At 46.6% G+C, this 24,224-nt stretch overlaps 2 protein-coding genes across 2 annotated transcripts in view; both read left to right on the top strand.

Moving 5' to 3' along the window:
- ARHGAP35 (Rho GTPase activating protein 35) overlaps nucleotides 1-17,552 on the top strand; it is a 90,886-nt gene extending 73,334 nt beyond the window's left edge. The window contains exons 4-7 of the mRNA XM_083515718.1: nucleotides 6,240-6,317; nucleotides 6,773-6,904; nucleotides 10,654-10,759; nucleotides 11,916-17,552. Coding sequence (XP_083371844.1) covers nucleotides 6,240-6,317; nucleotides 6,773-6,904; nucleotides 10,654-10,759; nucleotides 11,916-12,279 — 680 coding nt within the window. The 3' untranslated portion in view covers nucleotides 12,280-17,552. The remainder of the gene's footprint in view (nucleotides 1-6,239; nucleotides 6,318-6,772; nucleotides 6,905-10,653; nucleotides 10,760-11,915) is intronic.
- Nucleotides 1-23,757, top strand: part of FKRP (fukutin related protein) — a 215,480-nt gene extending 191,723 nt beyond the window's left edge. Inside the window, exon 3 of the transcript XR_014528953.1 lies at nucleotides 23,739-23,757. The gene's annotated coding sequence lies outside the window, so the exon portion shown is untranslated. The remainder of the gene's footprint in view (nucleotides 1-23,738) is intronic.
- The last annotated feature ends 467 nt before the right edge of the window (nucleotides 23,758-24,224 follow it).

The raw sequence follows: 24,224 nt of genomic DNA, 5'->3' as shown, positions 1-24,224 counted from the left end.
TACCACAGAACCTTGGATCTTCGATTTAAACAGGTGGTTATTGTTTGCCATCCACCTAACTCAGGAGGCAATGAAAGAGTGCACCTTTGGCGGATAAGTCAAATCGTTGGAGAGTTACAGCGCCTGCTGTGGCTGTAGAGACTGATATAGGAGATACGTGTTTTATTGCAGGTGGGGCAGATGAAGGTGTCTGGTTTTGCTGATACAGTTACACCATGGCATTTCTTCTCTTTGTGCTCCTCCCTGCGGTCATTGTTGTGGATACGCAACCTGACTGTCTCCAGGCACTGTGATCGACTGCATGGGATACCCATCTGGCAGAGTTAGTGTTGCCAGCCTTCATGTTATGTTTGCAGACTTCCTAACATAGAGTAGGTCTGCCAACAGGCCTGGTGCCTGAAGCCAGCTCCTCACAGAGCACATCCATGGGGATCCTGCCATCTTCCATCTTAATCTTCAAGAGTCTGCATTCAGTATATCCAAAGCGCCATAATCTTGGTTGCTCTTTGCTGTTATGAAATTTATTTTTAAAAATGTAATGAAGTCTTAAAGATCCCCATAGATGGGTCCAAGAGCTTATGCGCCTGCCCTGGGGCACTTGAGTGCTTCCATTCTAATTTCAGTAGCTTGTGCTGTAGGGGAAGTGCTCTGCATGGTCCCTCCAGCTTTATAAAACACACTTTATGGTGGGGGTAGGGTATAATCTGCTTGATTTGGAGGAGGGATAGGAGACCTAGAGCAGCTTAGTGACCTCCAGATGTTTGAGACCACAGTTCCCATCAACCCCAACTAGCATGGGCAAAAATTAGGGATGAGGAGAGACATAGTCCAAAATATCCAGAGGGTACCAGGTTAGGGAAGGTTAACGTAGAGCAGCCTTCATTTATTTGTTTGTTTTAATGAAATTTTATTAAACAACAAACATCGGCCCAAATAGAAAGACAAATAAAGTAATATGAATTCAACATAAGGAGCTTTTGATGACAAAAGTCAAAAGAAAAAGAAAAAATCAGGAGTAAGTGCGATGCGTACAACTATAAAATTACACATGGGGTATAAGAATGCACTGATCCTTCTGGTTTCATCTCTGCCTGAGGGTTATTTCTTAAATATATGACAGTGCAGTCACACGGGTGATGACTCCCTTCAAAATATGATTTTATTTCTTGACGTTTGTAAACAGGCAAGGCTTCTTTCTTTTTTCATACTTCGTTCATTCTACAAAGAATCATTGCAGTTGAAGGACACGCTCCGGACAGAAAGAAGCGCTCAAGGAGGGCATAGAACGCAACTGGTGAAGGTGTGGTCTGGGGAGAGTCCTCAGGGCCAGATAGAAAGGCCTAGCCGGACATTCCCCACCCCTACTCTGACATGATCTTATATGCTATATGTCTTGGCAGTTGAATTTGTTGGAATAGAACTTGAGCAAGACTGGGTAATATGGATTTTGGGGTCTCATTCTCCATTTGATCAAGAATAGTGGAAAGAAAGAGGCCACAGTTCCAAGAAACACACTTTATGTGCCCCTTCCACAACAGAAGACTGTTGCTTTACCTTGGAGATCCCTGATGAATAAGTTGTGTGGGTTTGCATGGGAAACATTGGGGGATCTACAAGAGCATTAGCTATAATTTATTATGCCAGGTGTTTCTATAGTTGCAAGGAAATGACTATAGAGTCTATGGAGTTCGTATTTGGAGAAATCTGTTGCTGTTGTGGTTAAATAGTTTAAGAAGACTCATCTCCTTGAAAAAAGAGATCCATGGTGACAGTGTGTATCTAGGTTTTCCCAAGCTAGTAGAGAAATCCCCAAAGCACAGATACTTTTCTCAGCTTCTGAAATTCTGTCTGCCTTGAGGGACTTTGGGCAAGCGCTCAGCCCTTACACCTTCTGGTTAGTCTGAAGTGCCTTCAGTATTTATATTTGTTATATCTAGAAGTGCAACTGTGACAGGTAGCAATGTGTTCCTGGGATTTTTGTGGGCCTGGAGACTTTGGTTTCTGCTGCCGGTTGAGTTCTAAAATACCGAAAATACAAACGTGAAGTTCTAGTCATCTACTCCTTATCCAGCCTGGTGCATTTTCTCTCAGCTATGAACCTAGTGTCATTTTAACATAGGAATAAGACTTTTCCAACCATTCCAAATCTTCTTACCCTCTTCCTGTTCTTCCTATAACAAATTTGATCTTCCCCACATTTATGTTTATTCATAGCTGAACATTTGCTATCCCGTGGGGGAGATGTTTATTTTGAGTTGAGTTTCTGAAAATCCTGGTGGGAAGGTAAGTGCTTCTGTCTGCAACTGGAATATTGAATCTCAAATTGCTAGGAACGTTGGTTCAGAAGGCTACTGACAATGAATGATCAGAGGTCACAAGCCATTAGCGAAGAAAGTTTACCTCTGAATCAGTGGATAAGGCAGGCATGTTAGCCCTATTCAGACAAATTTGTACTTGTGTGGGTATGTATTTCTGTGCAATATATATATAATTTGACTCCACCCAGACGGGAGTAGGCACTTGATGAAAAATGAAGGCTGCTCTTAGTCATGCTTAGAGTTAGACCCATTGACATCAAGGGGACTAAGTCTGGATCCAACCCAATATTGGCGTCTATTTTTTCCTGCATTTAGCAGTTAATTTAATATCCTTACTTCTCTTGTTTGGTAAATAGCAGTTCTGAGCATCTTCCATTTCATGCAGCCTAGCTTACTTGCACTGTTTTCAAAATAATGCAGCGGTACTAGGAGAAAGACGCGTGAGAACCGAAGGGCACATTCTTAAAAGCAGCTGCGTGATGGGGCTCCAAAGTGGAAATGAGCAGTGATGTTAGGGGAAGGAGTAGATTAACAACCCCACGCCATTTCCCTTATCAAAATTTCACCCTTTCCCCAGGTGCTGTTGCCCCACTGGGTCCCATTCAGATTTCCCTGCTTCTAAGTGGAAAAGATGGAGAAACTGGGTCACAGATTGCCTGCAAAATGTGTCATTTTGGTCCCTAGAGAGTGGAACAAGGGCTGCAGTTGCCATTTCAACTGCTTGCATGTGCTAGACCTACTTTTGAGTTGGGCTTGGTGTGGTTTGATCTTCTCAAATACACCTGGCAGCCAAGCACACATCGTTTCTTGTGTTCTGCAAAGTCATTGCTCGTTCTTCCTTTCTTTGTTTTGGCACATACACAAGCCTATTATATTAGCTCACATGTTAGTGTATGAATCCTGCATACTTTTGCGTGTGACCAGGGTGGGTGTAAAACAGGATTTTGTAACGTAAACATGGAAGTGGATTGCAGGAAATATTGAGCCTGTTATTAAACACTGCTTCTTTCTGTGTGTTGAGCGCCTTCTGCAATCGTCTTGCGTTGATCTCAGTTTGCTGTATGGTTTGTAAGCCGTCTCTGGCTTATGCCTCTCCTCTCAACTCAGGGGTGATTGATGTCCTGTGTGTAACTGATCATGGAGAGAAGAAATAGAGCGACTGCGTCTCAGTGAGAATCTCTCTTTAACATTCCAGGAAAGGGGGGGGGGGCAGATGGACGCAGCATTAATTGGGTGTTTATTGTAAAGCCATCTTGCAGACCTTTCTGCCCCAAGGTGTGTTTTGTTTGCTATGTACACCTTCGCATAGCCTGACTCTTACGGACAAAAATTACTCTCGTGTCTCATTTTGATCGCTTTGTGTAGCGCATCAGTCAGGCATGTACCGCGTAATTCTGCAGCACCCATGTCCGCTCCAAAGAAACGAGGCTAGCTTTGTTCAGTGTGGCGCATCAGGGAGCATTTGGGGTCAAGCTTGCTAACTAGAGCGCAGAGCTTGCAGAGGCTTAATGACTGCGTTAGGGTGTTCAAGCAGCCCTTCATGTCTCTTTCTGTCTCTTTTCTTCTCCTCCTAGTTTACACACTTGCCTTTTGATTTTCTGCGGGGCGGGCGCCACATAGGAAAATGGAACCAGCAACCAGCGTGGGCTGTTGCTTAACTAGCTCCCTTTTGTCGCAGAGAGGCGTTAATGGTGCGCTCTGAGACATCCTAATGACAAGGAACCACAAAGCGGCTGCAAGTAATGCAGCAATATGTGATGTGTCTTAGGACGCACAACCGGACGTGGAGGAGCCTAGGAGTTCCTGTTGATGGCGCCTTTGCTGTGCAGTGTGGTCACGCTCAAGTCTAGGAGCTTAAGTGGGAAGGGGGGAGATGGTTTGAGAAACGCTGCTGCATTTTGGTGTAGTGAAACTGGCCCAAAGGATAGTCATGCCTGAGGCGGGAAATTTCTGAATGGCACAACCCACTAGAAGTTCACTTGTGCAAGCCCTTGCAGAGTCTCCCACTCAGCTGTCTTAATGGCACCCTCCTGTGGTGCAGTGGGTCAGTGCATCTGGGTGTTGGTGGTTCAAGCCCACTGAGGACAGCTGTGGGTGCAGAATTCCTGCATTTCAGTGGGTTGGTCTAGATGACCCTCGGGTCCCTTCCGACTCCAGAATTCTATGGTTCTACTCAAATGTCACTGCTGAGGCACCCACCTCACCTTGCCGGTCAGGGCTGCTTCTGAGCAGGCAGAACAGGTACTTTGCGTGTTTAATCTATCCTGCATTGTCCATTGACAAGTTTGTTTGGATTCCAGGCAGTGGGAAGACAAATGGCAGCAGTGGCAGCTGCTCCTTTCCCTCTCCCCATCCATGGGCACAGTGGCTCTTTTGTTCCAGGCTTGGAATTATACAGCCCTCTGGGCTGGCCCATTAACCCAGTTTCCCTCCCTGATGAGGTGAATTGCTTTCTATGAAATGAGGTCCCTATACAGACAGCCTCTGTAGCAATTAAGAGCTTTTAAGCCATGCGATTGATGACCTGTGCTCTGAATAAATCCTCTTCACTCCAGATTCACCTACCATCAATCTATCCCTGGACTGGGTCTCAGCCTGGCCTTTTGCTTTTATCTCACCAAATACGAGCTTCTCAGAATGTGACAATTAAAACAATTACTAAATTGAGACATTCATGCTCCCCCTCCCATCTTACAGTTTTCACTGAAGAAGGCCATCCTTCTAGCGAGACGGACCACCTTTCTCCTCTTGTGCCCTTGGCCTTTTTATATTTACTTTGTAGATGTAATGCTAGTTTGCTTTATTTTGCAGTTCAGAGATCCTGCGAGCAGCATTTAAAATAGCAAACAACTTATTTAAAAGAATATCTATTAAGAATATCTATTAAAGTGTAACTTATGCCTTAAAAATGACGCGACAACCTGCAGCCTGCATTGTAATAGCAAGACTTGGCATTTATATAGTTAAAGGGTTTAAAATTCTTAATGATTTTTATATTGATGTGATCCTCAACAGCCCTGTGAGATGGACACATCTGGAGGGGAGAGAGAGAGAGAGAGAGAGAGAGAGAGAGAGAGAGAGAGAGGCTTCCCCAAAGGCAAGCTTGGATTCTTAACCACTTGAATTCACTGTACCTTAGAACAAATGGGCAACTCCTTTTTCCCTGTGGGGGTAATTGTCAGGCGCTGCATGCCAGCGGTACAAGGGGCAGGGGCAGGAAATTGGTGAGGTCACCCCCCACCCCTCTTCCTACCCAGGAGGATCAGATGGTTCTTGCCGGAAGTCTGAACTTTTCATTTGCAGAGGCTTTTAAAATTGGGCTGAGGGCCACAGGGCCTTTTCCCAATTCCTTTGAGTTCAGGAGGCCCTAATAGATGGGAGAAGTTTAGATTTTCTTGCACAGAGTTCTGTTCATTGTATTTGTCTTGTTTTTCTTGAAAGTGGTTGTCATAACATCACTTTATAAGATGTTAGAGCTGCTTAGGTGTGTGGAGAGAGGAGTAGAAAGGGAGATACTTCCATATCACAATTCTAGCTCTTTTTTCTTCTACCTTGCATTGTGTGTAGAATTCTATTACTTCTGGAACTCGAGCTGTACATTCCTTTTAACAAATTACTGTACTGAGAGAAAATAAAAGTCAGCTGTGTTGTGTACCCCATCTGACTTGTTCCTTATGTTTATATCCCCCACCCTCTTTTCCATTATGGAACCCAAGGTGGTGTTCATGTGGTCTCTAACCAGGCACTAGACATATCCAGGACTCTTCAGCAAGGGGGAAGCCTCACATGCCTGGGGTGCATTTGCACAATTTTATTTTCTCGAGGCAAAAAAATTCTATTCCTCAACACATTTCTTCTCTGTTGAATGTTGCCTTTAGGTTCGCTTTTTTGATCCAGCGCAATTTCTTTCTCTTTTACCAGGGTTGGGTACTGAAGGTATCTATCGGGTGAGTGGAAACAAGTCTGAGATGGAGAGTTTACAGCGGCAGTTTGATCAAGGTAAGTCTCGTCCATTTTCTCTGAGGTAGGATGGAGCAAAGCATCTTAGAACTATGCACATGTGTGTTTCTGGATCTCTGCACAACAGTGGAAGAAGTGCAAGTCTCTGTGTTGATTCTCCTAGTCATATTAGCGCTAGTTACAAATCTGAAGTGTTAAGTGGTGTGCCCTCATTGACTATCACAATGGTATCTGAGTTTGTGTGCACTCAGTATGCAGTTGCTAGAAGTTCTAGATGTCTCACTAGTCCCAAGTCCTAACCAGCACCCTACGAACACAGACAGATGTACCTCTGCTGTACTACAGTAGTTGACATAATTCCCTTGGTAAATACCTAGGACCATCCTCTTTCACTAATTAATTAATTGATCTGATCCTTGTAACAAATCTCAGAAATGTGTTTGCCTCCGTGGCAGCACTTCGCAAGGTGTAACCATTAAATTTGCTCCTTGTAGATCACAATCTGGACCTTGCAGAGAAGGACTTCACTGTGAATGCCGTAGCTGGAGCCATGAAGAGCTTTTTCTCAGAACTGCCTGACCCTTTGGTACCTTACAACATGCAGAATGAACTGGTGGAGGCCCACAGTGAGTATGCAACAGTTGGTGATGAAAAGCATTGTTTTTCCCGAATTAGGGAGCCTTTTAATCTTCCTCCACATTTCTCACTTAGCGTCAGATTTGGCATTCCTTCTGTTTGGGAACCCATGTTCATAACTGCTGACTCATGTACGCAGCTTTTAATTCCATATTTCTCCATCTTATTTCACTTCTGTGATGTTGCCAACATCATGGGTGCTTATGGCAATTATGTTAGGAAATGGTTCTGAAGACTCTTGCTGTCCTATAAATCCATCCTTTTTGCTCACCAGTCTTCTATTCTTTAGACTGTGATGTAATATGGGGTGCTCTTGTTGATAAAATATTGGCAATCCTTAATAGGCTGCCACCTTAATAGTTGTGGGGGGGATCACAGATGATGGGGGGGGGGAGAAAGACTCAGGGTCTACATTTTAAGAAAGTAGGCTGATGGAGTTGCAGAATTTCCTTTGAGTTCTGTACCTCCCAGTGCAGTGAGTACAAAATCCTTGGAGGACCACTCTTGACTGCTGGACTCTGATGCCATCAGTGAGTGTGCTGTTTAAAAACTTAATTTCTGCTTCATGTTCCTATTTCAAAATCAGGTGTAATGCTGTGGTTCTTTCTGAGTTGCATGCACAAATTATGCGGGGGAGGGGGGTAGTGGATTGGCTTTAAACTTGACCCAAAAAATTTTTTCTCCCAAAGAACTGTAGTTCACTATTTCTGACAGGGCTATTTAAAACATTTCCTTTAAAAAGAATGCTTTCTCCCTAAGGGGATTTAGTGAATGGATGTGAGCCTTGCCATGGCGACATCTAGAGCGAGAAAATAAAATAGCATGGAGAAGAGTTCCATTGTGTGTGTGAGAATGCCTGAAGCAGCACCTTCTTGATTTCTTCCCTTTTTTTAAACCAGTCTGAAGAAGAAATGGTTGGCGCTTGGTTTTTGTCATGTATCCGTTTACACAAGGGGTGGCCCTCCAGATGTGTTGGGACGCCGACTCCCATCAGACCCTGTGGCCAGCATGGCCAATGGTCAGGGACAGTGGGAGTTGTAGTGCAACAGCATCTGGAGGGACACAGGTTTCACATCCCTGGTTTGCACTGATTTAAAACCTGAGGTGTGGTTGCTGTATCTTAGACACTGCATGAAGGGCTTCAGAGCAGAAAGGCAACGACTCTGAAATGAGGAGCTAATCCACTTAATAAATTCTCCTGTGTGTGCCCCTTTGCGATGAATGGGATATTTCAAAAATTAACCCCACCCCCAAAATAGCCTGCCTGACGAATGTCTTTTCAAGTCCGTTTGACACATTTTGATAACATGATAAAATGAGCCTGCTGGGGCATTTGGCAGCCTGCTTTGAACATGCTTGGGAATAGCAGGGTGTACGTTATTTAAACCTTTTAGCACATATATAAGCCTTTGCTAATATTATTAAGGTCAGCAATGCTGAGCTGCCCTAGCACAGTCCTGTTGCACAGTCTACAGCAGAGGAGATGCCATGGTCAAAATATTTTTGGAAAGTGAGGTGGGGTGGGAGGGGAAGGTTAAAGCAAGATGGCTTCTGATACTTCATGGGGCTGTCCCAAAGGAGAGAGCGTAGCTGTTAAAAGAGAGTAGCGGGTCTGAATGACTGCTGGGTGACATTTTACTTCAGGCCTTTGGATGCAATTACCGTATTTTTCGCTCTATAAGACGCACCAGACCACAAGACGCACCTAGTTTTCAGAGGAGGAAAACAAGAAAAAAAAAATATTCTGAATCTCAGAAGCCAGAACAGCAAGAGGGATCGCTGCGCAGTGAAAGCAGCAATCCCTCTTGCTGTTCTGGCTTCTGGGATAGCTGCGCAGCCCGCATTCACTCCATAAGACGCACACACATTTCCCCTTACTTTTTAGGAGGGAAAAAGTGAGTCTTATAGAGCAAAAAATATGGTAGTTTAGAGGGCAGTAACTATTAATTGGTTGCACAGAGTCCCATGTGGTAGCACTTGTGGAGGAGAAATTGAGATACTTGTTCGCTTAAAACAGAGCCTTTTACACCTAGTGAGAAATGCGAAACCTCTCCCCAGTAACACCATTGTATGGACTGAGGTTACAGGTGTGTCACAGGTCTCTGCCGGATGTGTTCATTGGTGTAAATAGTGGCCTGTGGCTGTATTTCGCTATAAAAATATGAATAAGTTTCCATGGCATGGATGCCTTCTGACTGGATGATTCCGCGTGACAAAAACAGATATTTCTACCCTATTTGGTTCTGTTTCAGAACATGCTCGGTTAATTAACAACACACTTTGAAGCAAATTGGCTCAGCTATTAAGTGTCCAACCCAGAGTGGTTTTCACAGTAGAACCATCAAATACAGTAATTAAAAAATGCAGGAATAAACAAGCAGTTTTACAAATACAGTTAAAACCCACATGATACAAAATGAGCAGAAAGTGTGCAAAATTCAGCAATTGATCAAAGCAAGCCACAGCACCAGATTAGTAAACCAATAATACGTATGTGCATTCTAGAGAGGTTTCCCTCATTTGAATTTAACACAAGCAAAAGCTGGGCAATTCCTCATGGCTTCCCACTCCAGAGATTTCTCTTGTGAAATCAGGTTTTACACAGACCTACTCTTCTGATTTATTTTTTTTAAAAGATGGGGCAGAGACCAAAGAGTCACATTTGAGTCACAGAAATACTTTGAAGAGCAACTTCTGCAGGACTCAGCTTGGTGCAAATCTAAGACACTGCCTTGGGTCTGAAATGTTTCTTCTGTCCATTTCAGACGCGTTCAGAGTTTGGGAAAGACTTTGTACTGAGCTTGCTTTAGTCTGTCGAAGTAGTGTGAGGTTTGGGGCCCTTTGCTTTAGAAGTAACTTCCAGAGGATTTCTGAGAGATGTTGTTTGCCCCTTTCTTATTGTGGCATTATGACATGTATAAAAGTAATAATCTTCTCTTTTCAAGTAAATTGCCCAGCTGTTAGATTTACCCCTGTGATGCTTGCATACCATAAGAGAACCAAGGCCTTTGTAGGAAAGTTTGCTACCTGTGTAGGAAATTGACATAGTTATGATTCCATATTGGAAACCAAACAGGAAGCAGAGATTTTCTTACCAGTATTTGGATCTTGAAGGAAAACATATTTAAAAAGATTGATCTGTCAAACTGTTTAATGTTAAAAGAGTCTCTCTTTAGAATAGGAATGAGTAATAGCCCCGTGGGCCTTGGTTAATACCCTGATTATCTCATCTTTCATTTCTTTCTTTTTTTAAAAAAATGTAAGGTTCTAGCCTTTGTGGTTTAATAAAGCTGGTTATAAACTGAGGCAAGGAAAAGGAACCTCAGTTTCATTGTATTTTAACCCCCCAGCAGTTATCAGCCCCAAATATGAATAACTTGGTTCAAACTTAATATGAAGATAACAATTGAAAATGGAGACTGTTGCAGAAGAAAAGCAACTTGGCATAATTGAATGTGGTCTGGTACCTGTCATGGTAAAATAAAAAGAAATTATTTTAATGACCTGCATATCAGCTGTGATCCTCTACCATGAATCCTTCTGTGCTCTTTGGGTTTGATGGACTGTTGAGTGCCGTTGGTGGTGGTGGTGGTTGGGCTTGTGGGATTTGTGTTCCTGCATTTACTCCTTAAACATCGGTTGCAGGCTTTTTGAGTTTGCACTTGGGTAGTTGGAGATCATGAATGCCTGTTTGCACCTTGTAAAATTGTGAATTCTGGTCTGTTTCCCTTTTAAACAGAGATCAATGACAGAGAGCAAAAGTTGCATGCACTTAAAGAGGTGCTGAAGAAATTTCCCAAGGAGAACTATGAGGTCTTCAAATACGTTATCTCTCACTTGAGCAAGTATGTTCAACGCATGTTTTTTCTGTCCCTCTGAGATGCAAGGGGGAGGGGGGGCGGATCTCACCTTAGTTTTAGCTGTTGGTTTCTTAACAAGCTCTGGAGCTGTGTAAAGCTAACGTTGGGTCATTTCACAGCCACAATGGGGCAGTGGAGCCTGCCTGAAGTGAATCTGTCCCCTGACGTTTCTCCCAATTAAGCAGGCCTCCATTTATCAGGGGTCTCATTAAGTTTGGTAAATCCTGCTCCTCCAGAAATTGGCAGCCGTGCTCTGGCAGAGGCAGTATTAGGCCTGCTGTCTCCCCAGTTTTCATTAGCCATGGCCAGGGGGCATTTGCTGCTTTTCAGAGGTCATATTCACAAGGCTGCGCTCTTAAGAGTCCCAGTTAATGAGCCCAAATCACCACCAGCCCTTTGGTTCGGTTCTCACAGCCACTGATACAGATCGTCGTGGCCCTATAACACTTGAAGGTGCGCTCTTGGCAGCGCTCTTGACAGCTCACTACTTCGGGGGAAACAAGATGACTAAAGGATTTTGAGGTTTTCCGCTCTTCTTGTATAGCTTTGAGAGTATCTTTGGAGTCCTGTTTTAATCTGAGTGTGTTTCAGTTCTGGAGTGATTTTGTAGTCAGCCCTGTTGTACTCTTAAAAGAAAGGAGGCAAAATAATCTCATTGCCATTTTTTAAAACCTTTCTGACTGGCATGAGTAAAAAGTGATTAATGTTTAGGACCCTCTTAGTTTGCCAGCTGCAGCAAATCTACCTGTCACCTTCAGCCAACGCTGTCTCATCTCTCCCCCTGCCCCTGCATTGCTCCAATAACTCTCCCTCCTGTTCCTGGTCACTACCAGCACCACACTCCTTGCTGCTGTGTTTCCTTACCTTCCCAAATATGTGCAGTAATATAAGAGCATAGGAAGATACCAGGAGACACACATGCAGCCAGGAAGGCAGTTGTCCTGCAGCAGAAGGTTGGGTTGAGAGTTAGCCTGCCCCACAACTTAGTCCCTGATGTGTGCAGCTGCTGCCTAGACCCTTCTGTCCCTGCTTCAGGAAGCGTAGAGTGTACCTTCCGCTTTGCCCAGTAGCCCACAGCTCCCCTGTGGTTTTGAGCAGGCCTTGCTAACCTTGTGCGTTGGTGTCTCCCGTGTCTTTCCAGAGTAAGCCACAACAACAAAACCAACCTGATGACGAGCGAAAACCTCTCCATCTGCTTCTGGCCCACCTTGATGAGGCCCGACTTTAGCACCATGGATGCTCTCACTGCTACTCGTATTTATCAGACAATCATAGAACTCTTCATCCATCAATGCCCTTTCTTTTTCTACAATCGGCCCATCATTGAGCCTCCTGGGGCTATGCCCAGCTCTCCCTCCGCCATTCCTGCCAGCACGCCTTTCCTGTCCTCCACACCTGTGATGGCCCAGCCGTCCCCTCCACAGACTCCTCCTCCCCCCTCGCCGCAGTCTCCCCTCCAGCCCCTTCTCGCCCCACAGCTTCAGGCTGAGCAGCACACACTGTGAACCCTGGGCACAAGAGGACATCGAGGTCTCCTCCTGTTCTTCCACGCGGAACAGAGACTGGAAACTCAACCCCGTCATCTGTCGCCCTCCCCCCTCCCCCTCCCCTGCCACTTGGTTGCAAACTTCAGCTGGGCAAACTTCAGGGGCGAGCTGGAGTATTGGACACATGTGACGCCTTGGTTCTGCCTCAGTGCCTGGCACGGAAGGGCCTTCTGCGTCAGGGATGACGTCGGACATTCCTTTGAGCAGGAGGGGTCTGGACCTCTCTTTGAATGCTGGATCCGATCAGTTCCGACCGGAGCAAACCTGTAGAACTCACGCGAACACTGCTGCGATCAGCTGGGGGGGGGTGTGGATTTGGACAAGTGTTTGGGGATTTCTCCTGTACACAGACAGAGAAGACCTGCTACGGCCTGACGAGATGTGGAGTCCCTACCCCCCAAACACATTCCACGATCTGCAACCAAGGGCCTGTTCTGCACCGCTGGGCACCTCCTCGCCTATTTTGGGGAGACCACCATTTCACCTTAGACCAACTCTCACCATCCCAGCATAGCTGCTCAGAAGGTCTGGACCAACACATCTGCAAAGAGAGGCTTTTTATGTTTTGGCAAAGGTGGAATGTAAATTTCTCCTGACTTTTAAGTGTCAGCCAATCGTAAAGGGGGAAGGAACGAACCTTGAAAACAAACAAATGGCGAGGAACATTAGAAGAAATGAAAACATCGCCACCATCCGCTGGTTGGGTTGTTTTTAATCTGGCAAAGTAGCAGTTTGGGACAATGGCTCCTTTTTACTTGAGCAGAGAATTTGTGTGTGGCAGAGGCTCCCTGGCAGGGTGGGGGGGGTGAGGGCAGTCCAGGTTTGGTCTGGCTGGTTCTGCTGTCTTTATTTGACAAATCATTAACATATCTCTCACACTACAAACACACCCACACTTTCCGCCTCACGCAAAATATTGGTGTTTGCACTTAATTGAAGGGAGAGTGTGAGGCAAGGGCATGTGTGCGCGCGTGTGTGTCTTTTGCAAACACAAACGATGATTTGCTGTCTGACTTGGGATTTAATTCCTCTAGAACACTATGTTGACAGAAACACTGTTGTTAATCTTCATGCGTGAGTGTATGTGGTCCGTATGGGGTTGGAAGCAAGTGGTGCGGCTATAGAACAGTGGCTTTTAAAAAAAACAAATGTTGCTGGTGGAGACATTTTAAAGGATAAAAGCTGGTGCAGGAATGAAGCGCAAGTGAATTTCACCCCCCTCTCCAAACCGAGAGTCAGAGGAGGCAGGCTAACAGAAGAAAGCCCCGCACTGCGGTCTCCTGGAGTGGCTGGTCCAGTCACTCCTTGCGGGTTCGGTTCACTCATTTCTGCGGTTTGCTGCCATTATAAAGGTGGCTTGAGACGTGACCGTGCCATGGGATGGTAGGATAAATCTGACGGCAGGTTCTTGAAACCTTCAGGCGCAACCTTAAACCACCAGAATATGTGCCGTTCCAGCATCCCTGAAAATGGCCACGAGTCACTATCGCCATGCCTTGAGCCTGGACCTTCGTTGTCGGCTGTCACTGAGCTGCTTCTGCCCGCCTTCCCTGCCCTGCCTCTCTCCATGCGGTGTGTGTGTGTATGTGTGTGTCTCTGCCCTGGCTCTGCTGTTTGGTGCATCCTGTCTCAGTGCACGTCCCCTTGTCCTTTCCCCACACCTGGAGCCACGGTATGCTCATATCAACCCTTAAACCTGTGGTCTTTTCCTAGCCGGGGTGCGTCTTGGGCATGCAGTGCCCCCCAGCTTTGCTACTGTGTGACCTCGGCTTCTTTCCTTGCATCGTTGCGGGGGGGCGTTGTGCAGGGAAGTGGCAAGAAGTGAAACCACTAGGGATAACCAATCAATATTTCCTGTGCAGGCACCATTGAGAAGAATGGTGGCTGTACATCAGCAGTGCCTGGTAAACTGTCCTGTAGAGTGAGTGTGTGTGTGTGTGCATTTGTGGGGTGGGGGAGACGGAGGAATCTACTTAGTCACAGGGCAGTTTTAACTGGAGTTTCCACGGTACCCCTGGGAGGTCACAAGGGAGCAATCCCCTACGCCCCCCCTTTCTGTCTCTTCGCACTTTAAAGCAGAACCTGTGGTTTATTGCTAGTTTTAGCATTTCAAGGATGTTTGTGTTAATTTCAGTAGGATGGGGAGGGAAACCCCAGTTCTCCCCCCCCCAAAATTTGTTAAAAACCACAACCCTCCACCTTTATCCCGCCTCTTTCCGGCACCCAGAGCCCAATCTTCAGCAAACTGTCTCCCTCCTATAAATAAGCTGAATTATGTACTCCTTATTTTAGAACCACATTTAAAATTTGTATCTATGTCAGGATTGTGTGCTTGAAAGCATCCCTTGCGAGCATCCCTTACGAGTTTTTTCTTTTTAAGAAAATATTCTCATGCGTTAATGAAGCTTTTGTGTAAATAACAAACTCTTTTTGGTTTGTTCAGACTGTTAAAAGGAAAGCAGACTGTTTTGCCATCCTTTATGCATGCATAACCCTAAAGGGCTGGGGAAGATCCCCTCCAACCTTCCACCTTGCTTCCGCCTTGCTTTGCTGTGGTTTTGGGCTGGGTGAGCGTTGACTCGTTGCAACTAATACTGTAGGCTTTCTACCTGGGACAGGTTGGTGATTTTTGCTGCGTATGCAGTGTGTTTTCCTGTGCCTTCTCTTAGGGTCTAATGCCAAACACCTCTGTCTGAAGGACCTCTAATTAACAGCTGTTTAGATCCAGGGTGCTCTTCCTTGCTATCTTCATCAATGAAGGGTGGCTTAACCCACCTCAAACCCCATCAGTTTGCTGCACCTTGAAACTTCCGATACAGCCTCATTATTGCTTGCTCCTGCAGGAGGATAACCCACATGCTGCTGTTTTGTGAGGACAACAGCACACACAGAATTGAAGCGGACGGGGCAGGCACAAAGGGTTGCAGTGTGCTGGTCGGCGCCCTACCATTGTTGATCTGGCCTTGTGATTCCACCCTCAGTTGCTGCTCTCAAAAGGGTGGACAGTAAGAAGAGTTGTGCTTTCCCCTGATCCTGCCCCTTCCTCGTGTAGAAGGGAGAAAATGCCCGTCGTTCTTTTTGGGCGGCGGCGGCGGCTTCCCCCATAGGATTTACCATTCCACAATCCATGAGGTCATCTTAAAAGTCTGCTGGAGGTTGGTGGTGCAGCCCACTGGAAGGCATGTAGACTGCAGAACCAAGAGCCAGTTTTTAAAAAGTCCAGGCGGCCCCTGCAGATCTACCCAGCAAAGTGCTTCACCTGTTGCCATTTCTCCTTTTGAGATAAGTGATATCTAGTTCCTACTCAAACTACCTGTGTAAGTCTCTTTGGTTACAAGTGATGGGTTTGGGGTTTGGTTTTTTTGACTGGTAACTTGCTAAAATACTTGAGATTCTACCCCCGACACCCCTATTTTGCCTAAGCTGTGCCATTCCTTTGCACGCACTCGTGCCCCACTTCGGTGTCCAGCATCATGCCACGCGTACGCAAATATTCCCAGATTTTTCTGCAGTTGAGACTACATGCCTGCTTGGGCTGTCGTACAGGCGGAGAGGAGCAGTCGTGAAAGGATTGGGAGTCTGTAGGTGCGTTTTCAGTCGCAGTCTTGGTAAATCCAGCTTTCTCGTGACAGCATTCTGCCCAAGGCTGCAAAATACGGTCCCATGCCTCTTGAAGCCCTCTTCTTTCTTCCCAAGCCTGTCGCTCTCTGGATTGCAACCTCTGTGCCAATTGGCCAGGCTGGCTGGGGGCTGATGGGAGCTGCTGCTCAAAACCCCCAGAGGGCGCTGGGCCAGGGAAGGTTGCTCTGAAATGTTCACCTGCCCTAATGGGAGGGTTTTCGTGGAAACTCGCCGGGATCTGCTTTGGAAGGCCACACTTTTGGTGCCAAAGGTTACCCCGCTGTACCCCCCACCCCCTTGGAGAGGATTGCTGGGCTTTGCTGTTCTGTGATTATTTTAAGTGGGAGACAAGCGGCAAAAAAATTGCGCCACTCGCCCTTCATTTCAAAACACACACAAACACTAAATCCAGCTGCTCCTGTGGTTGAAATGACAAACATTTCAAGGCTGCCAAGGCTCTGCTATCGGCTAACTTACCATGTGCGCTTTTAATTTTTATTTTTACATTCGCTAAAGGAACCCCACCGGGGAATTCTTTTTTTTTGTTCTTAATCGCTTGTCCGGATCTTTCCTCCTTAACTTTTGTGACTCAGCAGCCAACGTTCTAAGCCTGACTTCGCGTTTTTGTACACCTGGTCTTGGTTTCTGCTCCTCGGTTTCTGATGCCTGGCCGGTGGGATACGCTTTGGTCTGCAGACAAAACAGTGACCCCCAGCAACCCACAATATCTGTCTCTGTCTAAAACTCTGAATAGTCTTTTGTAGAGGTCCAGGGGAGAGGAGGAGCACCGCCTCCCCCCCTCACTGCCTCTATCATAGGTCCTAGTTTAACTGTTAGGTTTAACTCTTCCCCACCCCTTGTTCTGTAAAATCAAAATACGATAGAAATATTGTATTTTTAAATGTAGTTTAAGGCAGGGCATAAGTTATTGTTTAAATAAATAAAAAACTTTTTTTCTCCCTGTGTACATTAAAAAAAAAAAAGCCCGATCTGTTTCTCAAATTGTATGGGAATTAAACTTGTCCTGAAAAGTTGGGTTTAGTTTCTGCACTCAGCTTATATAATTCCCCCCCCCCCCCGGTACTTGTATTTTCACATGTAAAATTACCTCTATATATGTTGAATTAACAATTTTTTGGAATCGGAAGAGGAAGGAAAAAAAATATTAATGGTAATAAAATGTGTAGTAGTTCCAGCTAAGTATGTGCCCAAAACACTCTTCACAGAAACAAACAAGAAATATTGAAAGATCTGTATGTAAAGAAAAGTATAATGCTTATTTCTCTGTATTTTTAGGAGCCTAACAACATCCTTTAGTTATTGGTGATAGAATATTTCCTTTTTATGCTTCTTTTAAAAGACATTCTTAACAATTTGTGGTTCTTTTTCCCCAGGCCAATCCAATTAGTGCATGATAATGTTGAAAGCTCTGGGCAAAAAAAGAAAAAGTAAAAAAAAGAAGGCCCTTTTTCTGCTGAGTTTAAAGAAAAAAAAATCATGTATTTGCTACAGAGTATTGTATGTGTCTCAATGGGAATGGTGTAAAAACTTAAAGGCCTTATGTGATATGTATCATAGTTAATAAACCAATCTTGTAAAAAAAAAAGAAAGGGAAATACTCCCTCCAAACCGTGTCTCTCGGCAGGCGCCCATATACACATGCAGGCACACAACATCACATGCACGCATCCTTTGTTTTGCTCCTGCCTCTTTGTCTCTTGCAGAGAAAATCTTGCTAGCTGCAAGCTGTCTTTCGGCACAGTAGGGGAACCTTCGCGTTTGCAGAGAGGGGCTGGCAGCATTGAATACAGCAAGTGGTTTAAGGCGTCCAAAGGAGGAAATATCAACTCCTGGCGAAGGAACAGGTTTCACCCACCTTCCTTTGTTTGGTCCCACCAACCCCTTCTATTCAACTGGGTGGTCCTGGTTTAAACGTGGGTCTGCTAGATGCATGCCTAACATGTGGCAGTGTGTTGTTTTGAGGGCCAGTGGTAAGCCTCTGCTCTCGTATCTTTCCCAGAAGAGTGCTGAAATTTGCTATTAAGAGGTGGGTCTCTAGCCCTCATGGTTGTAAACTAAAGGAAAAATGCTGTTTGCAATTCTGCCCCAAAGTAGCTTCATGCAGAGCTTAAATTGCTTAGCTATAATTACTTTTCTGGAACTGTGGAGATGGGGGAAGGAATTGAACTCCCACCCATTCTGATCTCTTGGCTAACATAAAGGTAAAGGGACCCCTGACCATTAGGTCCAGTCGTGACCAACTCTGGGGTTGTGGCGCTCATCTCGCTTTATTGGCCGAGGGAGCCGGCGTACAGCTTCCGGGTCATGTGGCCAGCATGACTAAGCCGCTTCTGGCAAACCAGAGCAGCGCACGGAAACGCCATTTACCTTCCCGCCGGAGCGGTACCTATTTATCTACTTGCACTTTGCCGTGCTTTCGAACTGCTAGGTGGGCAGGAGCAGGGACCGAGCAACGGGAGCTCACCCCGTCATGGGGATTCGAACCGCCGACCTTCTGATCGGCAAGTTCTAGGCTCTGTGGTTTAACTCACAGCGCCACCCGCGTCCCTTTACTTGGCTAATATAAGTGCCGTCTATTAACAAGTTCCTGTATGTTGTGGGAAGTCAAACAGGATTGACAAAAGTTAGCACCAAATACCTGCACAGAAAATTACTGAGCCAAGCTGTAGGTTCCAAACACAGTTTCTGATGGTTTGAGGCTGCTGTCTGCTGAGCTGGAGAGATGATGGTGCTCGCTGTCTAGACCAGCCTTTCTCAATCTTGGGCCCCCAGGTGTTGTTGGACTACAACTCCCATCATCCCTAGCTAGCAGGGGTGATGGGAGTTGTAGTCCAGCAACACCTGGGGACTCAAGGTTGAGAAAGTCTGGTCTAGAGTCTCGACTTTGGGTTTGAAGAGCTAATGTCAGACCTAAGAGTAAATGCTACAGACCAATTGCCTTTGTTAAACTGCTTCAAGGTTTTACTTACAATTTAAAAGGTAAAGGGACCCCTGACCATTAGGTCTAGTCACGGACGACTCTGGGGTTGCGGCGCTCATCTCGCTTTATTGGCCGAGGGAGCCAGTGTACAGCTTCTGGGTCATGTGGCCAGCATGACTAAGCCACTCCTGGCAAATTAGAGCAGTGCACGGAAACACTGTTTACCTTCCCGCCGGAGTGGTACCTATTTACCTACTTGCACTTTGACGTGCTTTTGAACTGCTAGGTTGGCAGGAGCAGGGACTGAGCAACGGGAGCTTGAACAAGTGACAGATAATTTGCAGCCTGTTTGATGATCCTGGATGCGTTAGCACCGAAGTGTGCCTGAACCAAAGCCTGTTTGTTTTCTTCTACCCAAAAGGTAGCAGGTGTGGGTGCGAATCCTACCTTTGAGGGCTAAACAAGCCTGTGATGCAGAGAACTATCTCAGGAGCAGAGGCTGGATATGCAACAGTTTTCACTGTCAAAGAGGAGTGATATAAGTAATGCCCTCTAGCCTTAAACATCCAGAGCAGGATCCTGCCCAGGAAGGGCAGCTGTTTCTCCCAACACACAACTAAGCTTTACTCAAGAGTAGGCCCAGAGACATTAATGAGCACGACTAAGTAAGACCCATTAATTCCAGTAGGTCTGCTTGAGTAAAACTTAGCTGCATAACCTGTTCCCAAAGCTCTGATTCTGCTGCTACTAGCCCTGAAGTGCTTATTTTTAAAACGTACGTAGAATATCCTGAAGTGTATGGTTCTTTTGAAAAGGACCTGTGTTTTGACAACCATAACTGGGAAAGCTGTTTTGGGCTCCTGGTGGCTTGCTGTAGATTGTTCCTACGAGGCTAAGTTGGGGCTGGCTCCCTTTTAAAAAGAATTTTAAAGTTACTTACTCGAAGCATTTTTTACTTCCCTCTAAAGCCAAAGAGATGCTGACAGATTAATACAAAAACAAAGGCGGACCCTGTCTTCAATCTAAATGGCACAACACGAAAGGAAAAAGGGATGGGGAGGGAGGAGGAAAAGAAGCAAACCCAGCCACCAGTTCTTAAAGTGACGGAGCTCTTACGCAGACCAGCTGGAAACGGGTTCAAGGAGAAGAGGAGCCAAACAGCTGAGCGTGTGGCCTGCTTCCCTTGAATTGCAGGTGTCCTATTTTAAGTTTCCTACGCAGCGTTCTGTGTGTGCAGCAATTTCTGCTTAGCAAGAAGATGTCTCTTAGGAGGTTGAGCTCTTCCTGTGAACACTGAACAAGTTCTTCTTATGGCTTCTTCACTCCTTGCCTGGTGAGTATTCTGTAATACAAGTGCTGCCCCCTAGTGTTCAGCATACAGCATCTGTCACATACAGGAATCAAACCGGCAACCTTGGCATCATTCACACCACCCTTTAACCAACTGAGCTACTCAGGATGGACTAGGGTAGTGCAACTAGTAATTCCTCTGCCTTGGGCCACACAGGAAAATGTCAGGCAATTCAACTGTCAAGAAAACTTGCATTTAGGGGCTGAAGCCTGTTATTACGGTTCTTCATCGCTGATTAAATATTTTTTCGCTGATCGGTTTGTTTAAGGACAGGTGACTAATCACTTAATTGATTGCGCATTTAGCAAGCAGCCCGTGAAGGTGCGCTTTAAAGAAAGATATTAAAAGAACAAGATAAAACTTAACAATTTGATAAACCAAAACTCCCCTATTGCGTCTTTATGAGACTCTTAATCTCGGAGTCATGAATTCAAGTCCCACGTTGGGTACAAGATTCCAGTGTTGCAGGAGGTTGGACAAGATGACGCTTGCGACCCCTTCTAACTCTACAATTATATGAAAGCAAGACACTATCCCTAATTTCAAAGAGCTAGAGGCTGATGTGAGCCCAGTGAGGTACATTAAGGCTAAATGATTGGGGATGGAGGGTGAACTCACTCTCCGTGGGGCTGCCCTTGAGACTGACCCAGAAACTCCAGTGGGTGCAGAATGCCGCAGCGAGACTCCTTACGGGGTCCTTGCTGCGAGATCACATTCACCCAGTGCTTATACCAGCTGCACTGGCTCCCAGTGGAGTATAGGATCAGGTTTAAGGTGCTGGTTTTAACCTTTAAAGCCCTCTACGGCCTAGGACCCTCGTACCTACGGGACCGCCTCTCCTGGTATGCCCCACGGAGGACCTTACAGTCTTCAAACAAAAACACCTTGGAGGCCCCAGGCCACAGGGAGGTTAGGCTGGCCTCAACCAGAGCCAGGGCTTTTTCGGCCATGGCCCAGATCTGGTGAAATGCGTTGTCACAAGAGACTAGGGCCCTGCGGGACTTGACATCTTTCCGCAGGGCCTGCAAGACAGAGCTGTTCCACCAGGCCTTTGGCCAAGTCACAGTCTGACCCCCTTTGGTAATCCTCATAGCACTCTAGCCCAATGGTTGCCATTAATTTGATTTTGAATTGATTTTAAAATGAATTGATTTTAGAATGCTGTCTTATTTTTATTGTTGTTAGCCGCTCTGAGCCCGGCTTCGGCTGGGGAGGGCGGGATATAAATAAATTATTATTATTATTATTATTATTAACACTGGTCTTCCTAGCCTAACCAAGCATTCTGTTCCCTGAACCACACTGCCTGGAAGAAGGGACTAAGATGCCGTAAGTGAAGACCAGAAAAAGAGAGGGGTTGGAGAGAGATAATCGGGGTGTTGTTGGTTTTTTGGCAACTGGCTAAATTGTGTAGATTCTTGCTTCTGCAGCACCGTCAATTCACATTATGCTTTTTAGGGCATAAGCACAAAATAAAAAAGAAAAATGAAAGCAATCTTCATTGCCCCTGGGAGCTTACAAAGTAAAATACCCTTCCCTAAGCTTGCCCCCTCCAGAGGTGGACTACAGTTCACATGTGGCAGTGCTGGTGGGAATTGTTAGAACTCCTGGCAGGCAACAGGTTGGGGGAGGCTGATCTAAAGTTTGATGGTGACAGGAGGGCAGAGAGAAGAGATGTGAAGGCACTTTGGACTTTGGGGCATCAATGGCAGGTCTTGACACCCTGTACCTGTTTTCCTTCTCTTCCTTTTAGGGCTTTTGGCTCTCCCACAAACTCCTGGGCATCTGGCAACCTGTGCCTGCTTTTTACCTTCTCAGATCCTCAGGGAAGAATTGCAGGAGCAAACCCTCCCCGTTTCCCAAAGTTTGCCCTATATCAGGCACGCCCGACTCCCAAGGACAGCGACCTTCTCACAGTATAAAAAGACCGGCTGTGATCTACCCATTGTCATTGCCAGGAGATGTTGAGCTTTTTTTAGGGGAGACTTGACCTGTTGGAGGGCACGGGTGGCGCTGTGGGTTAAACCACAGAGCCTAGGACTTGCCGATCAAAAGGTCGGCGGTTCGAATCCCCGCGACAGGGTGAGCTCCCTTTGAGTTCGAAAGCACGTCAAAGTGAAAGTAGATAAATAGGTACTGCTCCGGCGGGAAGGTAAATGGCGTTTTCGTGCGCTGCTCTGGTTTGCCAGAAGCGGCTTTGTCATGCTGGCCACATGACTCAGAAGCTGTACGCCGGCTCCCTCGGCCAATAAAGCGAGATGAGCCCCGCAACCCCAGAGTCGGGCACGACTGGACCTAATGGTCAGGGGTCCCTTTACTTTTATGACCTGCTCTATGTAAATACTTGGCTGCAAATGTTTTAGAGTCCAGCAGGTGGCAGACAATCCCCACATTCTCCCCACCTGTCTTGATTGTTTTCATTTTTTCAGCTGTCTTCCCTTTCTCATTTCCTCCTCTGCCAAGGAGATCAACTTCTGGGAAGGAGGGCTGGGAGATCTGGGAGATCTTTGTGCGCACAGTCTGAGCTCTCTTGGCAGAGTTGGCCATGTCATCTAAAAATCAGCTGCCGGAGCATGGGCATAGCCAAGATTTTTGTTTGGGGAGGCAGCCAAAGTTGTTGAGGTTTTCTTGGGAAATCACGGGTAAATATACCCTGTGAATAGGACATTGCAGGGGGCAGGCTTCTGCGGGGGGGGGGGCAGATGATTGTGTGCAGTCATACCTCTGGTTACAGATGCTTCAGGTTGCGTTTTTTTGGGTTACAGACCGCCGAAACCTGGAAGTACCGGAAGGGGTTACTTCCGGATTTTGGCGGTTGCACATGCGCAGAAGCACCGAATTGCAGCCCGTGCATGCGAATCACAACCTGAGCGTCCACTGTACTTTCAATGCTTTTCAATATTCATGGATCTGGGGGGGGGACTACTCCCCACTCCCCGGCTATGCCCATGCACCCACAGAGCTGCTCCTGACACTGTTGTTTAGTCATGTCCAGTGGCGTAGCGTGGGGGGTGCAGCCGCACCGGGCGCAACATCTGGGGGGGCGCGCTCGCACTCGCAGCTCTCTGCCCCTACCTGGCCCACTCACTCTCTCTCACTGCAGTGCTGGCTGTGCGAATCCGAGCCGAGCCGCCGGGTCGCCGCCCACTGTGAAGGGGGTGGGTGCCAGGCGTGCGGTGTGGGTTAGGGGGCGCAAATCCACGGGTTAGGGGGCGCAAATTACTTGCCTTGCCCTGGGTGCTGACAACCCACGCTACGCGACTGGTCGTGTCCGACTCTTTGTGACTCCCTGGACCAGAGCACGCCAGGCACTCCTGTCTTCCACTGCCTCCAGCAGTTTGGTCAAACTCATGCTGGTAGCTTCGAGAACACTGTCCAACCATCTCGTCCTGACATGCTCCTGACATTAGGCAAAGTGAAATGACTGCCTCGGGTGACGGGGGTCAGCAGCAGCGTACACCTCTCCCTGTTCATCCTCAGCTCTCAACTACAGTGGTACCTCAGGTTACAGACTCTTCAGGTTACAGACTCCGCTAACCCAGAAATAGTACCTCGGGTTAAGAACTTTGCTTCAGGATGAGAACAGAAATCATGCATCGGCGGTGTGGCAGCAGTGGGAGGCCCCATTAGCTAAAGTGGTGCTTCAGGTTAAGAACGGACCTCCGGAACGAATTAAGTACTTAACCCAAGGTACCACTGTATTCCCTTCCATTGCTGTGTGGTCTCTCCTGGGCCCTCAATCTGGTCTGAGCCTCAGGTGTAGTAGCACATGTTTTCATGCCACCAGCTGCTGCTGCTGCTGCTGTTGTCATCTGTCCGTCTCGGGAGACATTGGAGGAGTGCCTCTTCGGGGGTGAAGTGAAACCATTGGAGAGTTACAGCGCCTGCTGTGGCTGTAGAGACCGATGCAGGAGAGACATGTTTCGTTGCAGCCGGGGCAGAGGAAGGCATCCGGTTGTGCTGCTGCAGATGCACCTTGCCGTTTCTACT

Source organism: Podarcis liolepis (genome assembly GCF_965112155.1).
Source record: "Podarcis liolepis genome assembly, chromosome: 7".
NCBI lineage: Eukaryota > Metazoa > Chordata > Lepidosauria > Squamata > Lacertidae > Podarcis > Podarcis liolepis.
This window is presented reverse-complemented; position numbering and strand designations above follow the sequence as displayed.